Source organism: Haliotis asinina, chromosome 8, assembly GCF_037392515.1.
Source record: "Haliotis asinina isolate JCU_RB_2024 chromosome 8, JCU_Hal_asi_v2, whole genome shotgun sequence".
Lineage (NCBI taxonomy): Eukaryota > Metazoa > Mollusca > Gastropoda > Lepetellida > Haliotidae > Haliotis > Haliotis asinina.
In genome coordinates this window covers 12,394,175-12,404,883 of record NC_090287.1, presented here as the reverse complement: position 1 = coordinate 12,404,883, position 10,709 = coordinate 12,394,175, and the positions used below count along the sequence as shown (strand labels likewise).

At 40.8% G+C, this 10,709-nt stretch overlaps 1 protein-coding gene across 1 annotated transcript; it reads left to right on the top strand.

The window, feature by feature from the left end:
* Positions 1-2,431: 2,431 nt before the first annotated feature.
* On the top strand, positions 2,432-8,972 carry LOC137294416 (uncharacterized). The gene is made up of 4 exons (XM_067825424.1): positions 2,432-2,606; positions 3,572-3,737; positions 5,933-6,241; positions 8,650-8,972. The coding sequence occupies exons 1-4, from the start codon at positions 2,567-2,569 to the stop codon at positions 8,753-8,755; spliced, it is 621 nt and encodes a 206-aa protein (XP_067681525.1). The 5' UTR covers positions 2,432-2,566; the 3' UTR covers positions 8,756-8,972.
* The last annotated feature ends 1,737 nt before the right edge of the window (positions 8,973-10,709 follow it).

Sequence of the window (10,709 nt, the reverse complement as noted above, 5' to 3'; positions counted from 1 at the left end):
GTGCAGCTATCGGACGTGTCTAGCCGACATTTGACGGCTATATGGCAAGTGTCCAATGATCAACAGTCATCTGGCGTTCATCTGATTGCAAACTTTGGCCAAACCCACGCGCCTGATAGCCGCCTATCACTAGTTCGATCGGAGGGTAACGTGATAATTTGCATCGTCCGATTGCTATCCGACATCGGAGGGTAATCGCCCATTAACTCATCTGCCATTCGACACATATTGTATAGAAAGCGTTGACATATAACTGCCAACGGACTCCAAATCGAGTGACAACCGATATTCACTCCAAAGATTTTCATTTGACAATACCACACCAACATTCTGAAGATGGGTCCACGAATGAACAGAAATGTTCGAAGACCTATCAATGACAGTTGTTGCAATTGCCACTTCACAACATTTTTACTTGAATCTTCTTACACACACACGCGTCACAGCTCAGACGTTTAAGATTTTAAGTCCTTATAAACTACAAATCATGAACATTGCTCAATATGAAAATTAGTTAGGCTCAATATTCATTGAGGCACTCTAACAGTTGCTGTTAGCAATACAGTTTATCCGTTGCCATCCTTATCTAAGTCCACTTCACGTAACAAAACAGTCTGTATTCAGTTATCCCAAATCATCTTCTGTTGCCATACTACTGCTCCTCCAAGAGAGCTCCAGAAGTACCGTTATAGGGTTTCAAGCTATGCTGTGTAGGGTCCTGTAATGTGGTTGGCATTTCCTGTTGTCATCCCCGACCATGAAGTATGGCATGTTCTGATTGTCATTGGGCACAGGCTTAGTTGTGGGAATCTTATTTGACCACAATACACTCTCTCTTTTAGCTCAGATGCAATGTACGGCTGTGCGTCAGACATATGTCCTTTACCACTGGTGTCTATCCACAAAACCAATAGTTCGCACCAAGAAGTGCCATGAGGACCACTGAGAAGAAATGTATAATTTAAGGTAGAGGCTGGTAGAAACTGCAGAGTTCATCAGTTTCGTGCTTGCCATCAAGTACCATCATCAAATGTGGAAGGTTCCAACACCTCTCGTATTCTCCAGCAATTGCATGTCATTCTTAATCAGCGAGTGGGACACTGGATCACTTCATCAGCATACTCATCGGCTGTGGCTTCGGGGATTAACTTGCAAATGGTTTCTCGAACAACCCTGAATCAGTACCACAGTGATGGCTATCGACGCCAGCCACTAGGTGCTTTAAGGTGCAGGCTAACTTGAGACCATGTTTAGGGGTTCTCCTGGCACCCTTCGTGAGTCTTGTTGTCTCAAAACATTCTGGCGTAAATCTCAACAGATTGAAGAATGTTGTAGAATCCTCCATTCTCGGTTCATTGATGAGTCTGGTGGTGTGCCATATAGCAGCCTCATATCAGCTTGCATGCACGGTCGAACCTAGTAACGACGTCGTCTTCTATGTCTTCTTCTCCGGACCTAAAGGGTCAGTGCATCTTTTTGAACGATTTGACGCTGACACATGAAAACAAAGCCCACAGCTGCAGCGTTGAGAGGATGTTGATCCATGAACAGTACAGTCAGGAGATCCAGTCCACTGTTGTACCCGACTGACGATTTTGGCGCCAACTCCGCACTGTTGAAGAAACTGCTTGATTGATACATATCGTTTGACCTTACTGTGATGTCATGGGGGTGCTTTGACAAATCAGCGTGAGTCTTTTGAGCAACTATATAGTTCCGCTGTGACCAGTTAGTAAACGGAAAGCAGAGGTCTATGGGATCTCTGGAAATTTGACAAGCAGTGGATGAACTCTGCATAGCGAAATATGGCACCTTAGATGGCATTGTGACAAGCAGTGGATGAACACATAGAATCCTTGCAAGAATCTTGCTGGATCAGTGTCAAGCAGAATATCATGATGTGTATCTACGGTTTTGGCAAATGTCATTGCCAAATTATCTGCGACAGTGAAATACGCTCTACTATGAGTAGTGCCTGCTGAGCTGGCAATATGGCGCTCAGTTTTTCACAGGTCAATCATGAGAACCCAGTGAATTCTCTGGATCATTTCCGTCGGCTGTGCCTGTCATTCATAAAGTCTGCTGCAGCTTCACATTGGCACTGAAACCGACATGCTATCAAAATGTTGTCATCGTGTCTTTATGGGTGGCATTTGGTGTAATGCCATGTATCCGGGTACGATTACTTCAACCAAGTCAAATCTGATCACGACTAACGAGTCCATTTGGACACCTCGTACAGCAAGCATATGTTGCTGATTACCTATTCAAGACCGGGTTCCAACGGAGTCAGTCACTCATGGGGTCATCTGGTCATCGCATAACACCTGTTCATCTTGGTTCTTAGCAATACTTTCCTTCTTGTTGTGAGATCTCATGATAATCTCCATAGATACTCAGCCATGCCTTTACTGGGTCCTACTTTTACTGTACTATGGCACAATTCAGTTCACGTTGGTTATAAATATTCGCCACTGATAAAAATATTCACTCTCTTTACAAAAAGCCTTTAAAACAGAAGTGAACTCACACCAAAGATAACAGAACAGAGTCTTACTTACTGTCCATGATGTTGTCGTCAGTCGTGTTTCTGCTTCTGTGTCAATGTAAGTATTCCAGACTCTTTAGTGCAACTCTTTTCCATACAATTTCCATACAATTATGTGTGAAAAACAAACACACGACGTACCGAAAGGAAGCCTTAACCAGTTACGTACAGAAATATATGTTCACTGTTTCGTTGTTATTTTGGCCTTAGTGCCGCGGAAAGAGAGTTGATCTTGGTGCAGGCTATTTTCTGTGTGGAAAAAAGAACAGGTCGCCAACGCAAAAATCCACAATCATGCATGGTTTGTACTAGTGGTAGTGTTCGGGGTGATATGGGACGATATGGAGAACCCAAAACGTATGCGTCCCACCTGTGTCCCACTCATCATTCGTGAGTAAGTCGTTTTATTCCAGGATATGCCAGGAAAGCGGCTAATAATCCTCTCGTGTCGACAAAGCTTAAATAGATAGACAAAGAGTTGTCAACGTTGCATATAGATTCCTACATACTTCGCCATATATATTGCATATGCCATCAGAGCTTCGACTGACTTAACGAATGATTAAACACAGCCAGCTGTATATTGGGTATATGTGTTTAGATACACCTTTTATTCACGAAGGAGTCTTTAAATTTGGGGCAAGTGGTGACAAATGAGTTCGAATTGTCTCCAGCTCGGCGACCTGGTTTCAGTTTTTATTTCACGCCGCTACTGGCTATATACCAGCTATATGACGAAAGTCCTGTGTAAGTCAACATGGTCAAGGCTGTACGAGACACTCCAGTGACTGACACTATAAGCATCTATCTACGCATTTGTGATACAATTATGTGCATCAACCAACTTGCTTGACCACCCATTAGTAACCTTTTACATCAAGCACCAGTTGTCTCATGCACATTCTTGTTTGGCTCTAACCAGACGCCATTTATATGCACAAGAGGGAAAGCATTTACTCAGTTAAACTTTCTCTTAATCTCCATTTCACCTTACAACATCACCCGACTCGCCTATTCTTGCAGATGCACTGTCAAAGCACGATCCTCTTGTCCACGAATTCCACGAGATAACACAGCATTATGATGATCGTCTGTGTCAGCATCTCCTGACTATTGACTGTAGCACACACGTGGTGCATGGACACTCTGAGAGACTGTGTGGGACAAACTTGGTGCAGTATGATAACTTGTAAGAGCAAATTTGTCATTTACTGATAGTACCGCGTGTGGCGGTGTTAGTGAATGTGCATTGCATTGACACCTTGCAAATATATCGAAGAAAGCCCACGCAAGTCTAGAAAATGTGACAAGTCTTGATTTCCGCAGCTTCAGACAGAAAATGAAGAAAGTCTCAGGGTTCATTTTCATTATATTTTGTTTTACTATGAACTTTTTTGTCTGTAAAATGTGTTCACTTCAGAGACTAGTTCTTAGTCTAGCTAACACCCAACAGTGGACAGTGCTGTGTTGTATTTACACTTGTTGTGTTGTACTATATTAAGACAGAGTTGCAATGCTTAGGCCTTTCCAGGAAAGTTCTTTAACCAAGACTTTCATGGAAAGTTCCAGAGCAGCTAATGTGACCACGGGCAAAGTGTAGCGCAAACGGGGTTGCGCAGCATAGAAAATATGACAAGTCTTCTTAAATGCGAACGAAGCGAGCAAAGGTTGGCAACGTAATTCCCTCTCTTCGGATTGAAAAATATTTTTCATGTCAAAATAAAACATCGTCACCATCAAAGGTACACTCCCATTCCTCATTTGGTTGTGCTCTCTGATTTCCAACCCCATGTTTAATAATTACTCTCGTGAAATATGTTTTATTCAACATTTTAAGCGCCACTTGTGGTATCCAGATCGTTTATCGTCTCCATTACCCCTGCCAGCTTCCGGTTCAACGAAGTGACGGAACAAGAATAAGCAGAAATAAAAAAATATATATCACATTGCCTTATTTTATCATGAACCTCTTGGAGTTTATTTGTCGTCTCTATTGTCAGAATGTTCGTAACATTTATTCCACATGAAAAAACTTCGGGTGTGATGGGCGAATGAAGCAGGGGAGGTACCTGCAAGTATTCCATATGGAATAATATCCTCCTGTTCCTTCACTCCGTTGAACCGGATATTGGACGGGGGAATAGAGGCAAAGAACGGACTGACACACCGCGAGTAGCGCTTAAAATGTTGAATAAAAATGTTTCACGTGAGTAATTGTTCAACATGGGGTTGGAGATGTGAGAGCACAACCCAGTGAAGAAATGGGTGTATACCTTTGATGGTGGCGCTATTTTTTTACATGTTTTACATGAAAAATAGTTTTTGAACCGAAGAGTTAAGTACGTTACCGGCCTTTGCTCCCTTGGCGTGCATGTAAAAAGACTGGTCATTTTCTCTCTGCTGCGCAACCCATTTGCGCTACAGTTTACCTGTGGTCAAACAAACAGGTGTTATTGCTTAAAAGCCAAGCTGCAGTGCAACAGTCGCTGCCACAATAGTTTCATTGTTAGTGACAATAAGCGTTGTTGAAATTGTGGTCCAGTTAGTAAGTAAAATTTCATTAAATGACTCAAGTATATTGATTGTTAATTGTATATTGATCGAAATGGCTGACCCTCTTAGTCACTTCACGACTGATCTGGCTGTAACATATATGTATAAGGGCGTCGATACGTTAAATCTCACTTTACTTGTGAAGATTACTTTTCACTCGATTACTTACAGATCTTCGCCACATATAGCTGTAATATTGCTGAGTGCGACGTAAACTAACCTCAATCAATCAACTGTGGGCGTGAAAAAACATAATGGAATTCACGTGGTTGTCAGTTTCCTTTTAATCAGTATGAAGATTTTCTAAATATTTCTCAAGCAATTCAGGACACGATCTATTTTATCAATAATATTTTTTTCGGTTTAAGTTGATGATGATTGTTTTCTCGGGTATCATGTTGAGATCCTTTCCACTCTGCGACCAGTGGGGTCCAACCTGAAAGTATGTTGAGATCCTTTCCACACTGCGACCAGTGTGGTCCAACCTGAAAGTATGTTGAGATTCAACTGATGTTGTTACCCGTAAGGACCCGGATTAAAACTGACCTACTACCCTCTGCTTGTCGTAAGAGGCGACTAACTCGATCGGGTGGTCAGACTCGCTGAGTATGTTAATGCATATCAATGTATCTCAATTACTGGATTGTGCGGTCCAGGTTCGATTATTTAAATACCCCCGTGATATATCCAAACAAACAAAGGCCAAACCAAATGTTGGTGCTGTCAACGTGGTTTGATCAGAATTTGTGTGGAGGACTCACATCATTTCAGATGATACAATGTGTTCTAAAACAACATAAAGAGAACATTCAAATTCCTTGTTCATTTCAGCTGTATCTTTGCCCACGAGAGATGCAAAAACCATTCACTGTCCATGCTGAATAAAGGAAACTGCCCCTTAGCCACAGCTGCACCTACTGGTGACGCCTTGACTACAGATGGCATGTTGGCTACTGGTGATATGCCAACCACTGATGGCACCCCGACCAATGCTGCCGTTGCATCTGTTAGACCCACCGGCGTGGACCCAGCATTTGCCATTATGAAAGATGTGTTCTGTAACAACATCCATCAGATCAACTGCGGATCGGCCGTCACAGCCGACATTTGTGGAACTGATGGCAACATCTACAACAGCCAGTAAGGGTCAACACAATTACTGGCATGTGAATGAGTGAGTGTGCGAGTGAGTGAGCTAATTGTTTAGCATTTGCACGTTTCAGTGAGCGAGTGAGTGAGTGAGTGAATGAGTGAGTGAGCTAAGAGTTTAGCAACATTCCAGTTTTAAAGAGCGTGGGATTGAGTTTAAACAGTCCAGCAATATCAAGGTGGAGGGCATCGTAAATGGGATTGACATATTTAGGCCTATTCATGTATGAGATCGGACCTGGGACCCTGCACTATTAAGCTACTGCACCGCCCTGCATGTTTATGCTGACGAGCCTGTTTCTGGTAAATGTTGCATTTCTGGTTGTCTATGAGTTCACAGTCATCAATACCAAGGTCAATAACAAGTGACGTTTTAACACCACCGATATGTGAATACCAAGGGCAATCTTTAAAACACCAGCTACAGGGTAATGACAAGGGCAGATCATCTACAGGGTAATGACAAGGGCAGATCATCCACAAGGCAATGACAGGGGCAGATTTTTAACATTAGCGACAGGTCAGTAAAAAGGGCAGTTTTTAAAACATCTGTTACAGGTGACAAGGGCAGATTTTGGAAGGCAAAATACGGGCAGATTCTTAACATCACCGACAGTTCTATAAGAGGGCCAGATTTTAACAGGTCGATCACAAGGGCAAACTTTACCATCACAGTCGGGACAATAACAAAAGCAGAATTTTTAACACCGCCAACATAGCCCTGACGAAGTGAACCTTTCACAGGGATAGATAACATATCGGCAAAAGGTGTATTCAGGGCGTATGTTCACCGATCACGGTGGACTTTTTAACATCATTATACGCAACAATATGTCTATATGGTATCGGTTTGCAAATATCGGACGCTGAGACAAACGACCCTGTGATGGACATCAATCCATGGATCTGGAATGCAAAAACATGCAATCAACCAACCCACCGAGTCTGTCCGATCGAACTCTCTAGTCGCATTAATTCCTACCAAGACCCATCCACGGGTATATATGAAATCGAAACTGTCTCAACATATGAAAAGACACGGTGGTGTTCGCAGTATGGACTTTATTATTGCTGATCATGTAAAAACACCCTGAAACGATTATAACATCATTTGAGACAAAGCGTACCTATATGCTAATAGATAATATCAGTCATTAATATATATATATATATATATATATATATATATATATATATATATATATATATATATATATATATATAGATAGATAGATAGATAGATATAGATATATAGATATATATATATAGATAGATAGATAGATAGATAGATAGATAGCCATTTCATACACATTGCCTTAACACTTAATTGATAGCAGATTCCATATACTAGTATACTTTAATTCATACATAGAACATAAATATGTATGTACACATTATATGGAGAAACAAACTAGCACCATACATTTATTATCAAGTAATCATTACATAATGCATAAAATACAGTGAACTCACCAGGTGTGTGGACTTGGGTATGCTGAGAAAGTGACACTGACAGCTGCATGAGCAATACAGCAACATCTGCACGAATGAATGAAACATACATGTATATACACACTGTGCAGACTAATCGAATGGCAGCAGCAACAATGCAAACAAATACGTTTAGGTATTGTTGATAATGGGGAACACTTAAAAAATATTTATTGGTAAAACCCCGCTTCATTCTTACATTCACACAATATGCATTCATTCAGTTACACATTATGCATACCCACATTTACACATAACATACTCACACATTCACGCATCACACATTCACGCATCACACATTCGTACAACAGCTGTATACGACGTACAGATTAAGTTTAACACTGATATATAAATAACGTACAGAATTATTTACCATTTGTAAATAATTGAACTTATAATGCATTGCATTCTGCAAAACAACTAATTATCACAAACTACTCAATATCTACAATATGACAAAAGCAGCCAAATTATCAAAGCATAAACAAACTGTACACATGACATGAATATGTACAAACCACAAAAAGTATTGAAAGAGACTAACCTTTGGAAATGATCCCGAAACCTCCAGCAAACTAAATGTGCAAATTATCCAAATGTGATCAGTGAACAGTAGCAATGTTTAATCTCAAATGATAATAGACTGCAAACTTTAAACAGGGGACGGTAAGCTTACAAGGTTCATGACAAAGGGACCGCTTGGGCTGGCTATTGTGTGGCAGTGCTCAGGGTGATTGTAAGTTGAGAGAAAAGTGCTAGAGAAACTGAAGAGTGAAGTATGTTTAAAAGTATGCTACACTGAATATTTAATTCTGTTAAAACTAAAGAATAAAAACACAGAATATTTACAAATATTTCATCCTGTCACATATATGATCTTCCAATAGTAATAAGCTTCTGTCTTCCAGATGCATGTTCTCCAAGACGAAGTGTTACATGGTTGATCTTGAGGTAGCAGAGGCCTCAACCTGTGGGGAGAAAGGCATGCCAATCAAGACCACGCCTACCTCATAGTCTCTGCGTCGGCGAGCCCGTCTGTCTCACTCGAAACCATACCATTAAAGCATGAATACAACTTGCTTTTGTTCGCATTTTGTGATTGTCCCTTTATTTATCAAGCTCCTTGGCGAAGAGGAATTGTTGCTCTGTAATTCATTTATGAATTGTACATGGGTACGGGTAACGCCATACCTGTAATTCAAACATTAAATAAAATCGATATAAAAGTGGCCACAAAGGAGGTAATGGAACTAACAAAACAGCCGCGGTAATAGATGTCTGACTTGTGATGACTTCTCTTTTGCCTTATATTGGTCAGAACCAGTGTTCCGTTGTTCAAAACAACCGTAGCTAAGATCAGCCTTAAACACTAAGGTTAGAGTTACGATCACCAAAAAAAAGATACGCCCGTTGCACAGCCTGATGTCAGAACGACATAAGTGTATATGAAATGGATTAATGTGCTAATGCACAACGTTATACGCTCAACATTAAAACTGGCCCGCAATATATGTCAAAAATGGATTCTCTTCTATGACGTCAAACGTTGACCGGCAGCTGATGCCCGTATATAAACATAAGGGGGCATAACTCCGGTATGCTTTACATCAGGTCAATGTTACTCCGATCACATGGAGAGAATTTGCTGTGAATACGGACAGTACATTTTCGTTATGTTTTGTTCCTAGTGAACCAAACTATTACAATACAAACTTCTCCAATGTGAGTGGATACCTTTGGTAGTTTCACAGTTTAGAAGGAAAGATACCAATGTACTACATGAGAAAGCGATTTGGATGGCAATATCCGATACATAATTTAGTTCTTAGATTCCCATATTCTCCTGTTTGTGTAGATGTGTTGTGATTAATTTTGCATCTCTATTAATGGAGTAACATACACGTCTTCAAATGTAATGACATAAAATAACTGAAAATAATGCGACATTTTAGTTGACGTCATGGCATGTTTTGTGCTTTTTGTGACGTCGGAAAAAGACGACAGTGCTTTGCTGATTAGTATATATCTCACCTAGTTTCCACTAAATATGTCAAAGGTCTCGGCTTCCATGTCAGATTTCAACACACTTTAGACAAAACGAAAAACGAATGACTAACCTGGCTTCCCGGAAGACAAACGACCCGATCTCATATCGGAATATGCTTCGAGCAAAAGCTTGGTTCCTGGTATTTTTACCATATCCAGCAAATTGTCCTCAATTTCTCAACAGTACCATGTGTGCATCATATGACAAAGATTTGCACAAATGTCATGTGGCAAAACAGTAGTACAATAAAGTCTTAATGAATGCAATATTGCAGAAACCAATTACAGTTTAATTTACTCCACACTCGGCAGTATTTCAGCTATATGGCGGTCGCCTCTAAATAATCGCGTCTGGACCTGACAATCCAGTGATCAACAACATCAACATCGATCTGCGAAAGTGAGAACCAATGACACGAGTCAACCAAGTCAGCAAGCCTGACCACCCGATCCCGTTAGTTGTCTCTTACGACAAGCATAGTCGTCTTTTATGGTAAGCATGGGTTGCTGAAGGCCTATTCGACCCCGGATCTTCAAGGGTCTTTAACACATAAACATTTGTAATATATAAGTCTAAATGAAAAATAATGGCCTGGTGTTTTTTGGTCTCCCTGATGCCTAATTATAATAAAAATTGTCGAGTTATACATGACCCGTGTTGTCTCACTTGAGCCGATGTGATGGGCACCCCAAAGTAAATGACGATAGTAATGCTAAACTGATGTGGACCCAAACATGTTGTGTACACTTTTCGTTGGAATCGACCATATGCCTCCCTGATAACACTGATAACTGTGCCGGACTGTAAAGCATGGTGACAGACGCTCCAACAAGATTGCAGCATCATTTGGAACTACCTGCCATCTTCCCTGAGAAACTATAACCTTCTGACATTTTTCAAAAGGGTGTAAAAAGCCCATCT

Excerpts from the sequence above, each read along its gene's own strand:
- LOC137294416 (XM_067825424.1), top strand. The coding sequence starts at position 2,567 with ATGATGTTGTCGTCAGTCGTGTTTCTGCTTCTGTGTCAAT. Across the intron at positions 2,607-3,571 it reads GTTTCTGCTTCTGTGTCAAT|ATGCACTGTCAAAGCACGAT; the intron begins GTAAGTATTCCA and ends CTATTCTTGCAG. Across the intron at positions 6,242-8,649 it reads GGCAACATCTACAACAGCCA|ATGCATGTTCTCCAAGACGA; the intron begins GTAAGGGTCAAC and ends TCTGTCTTCCAG.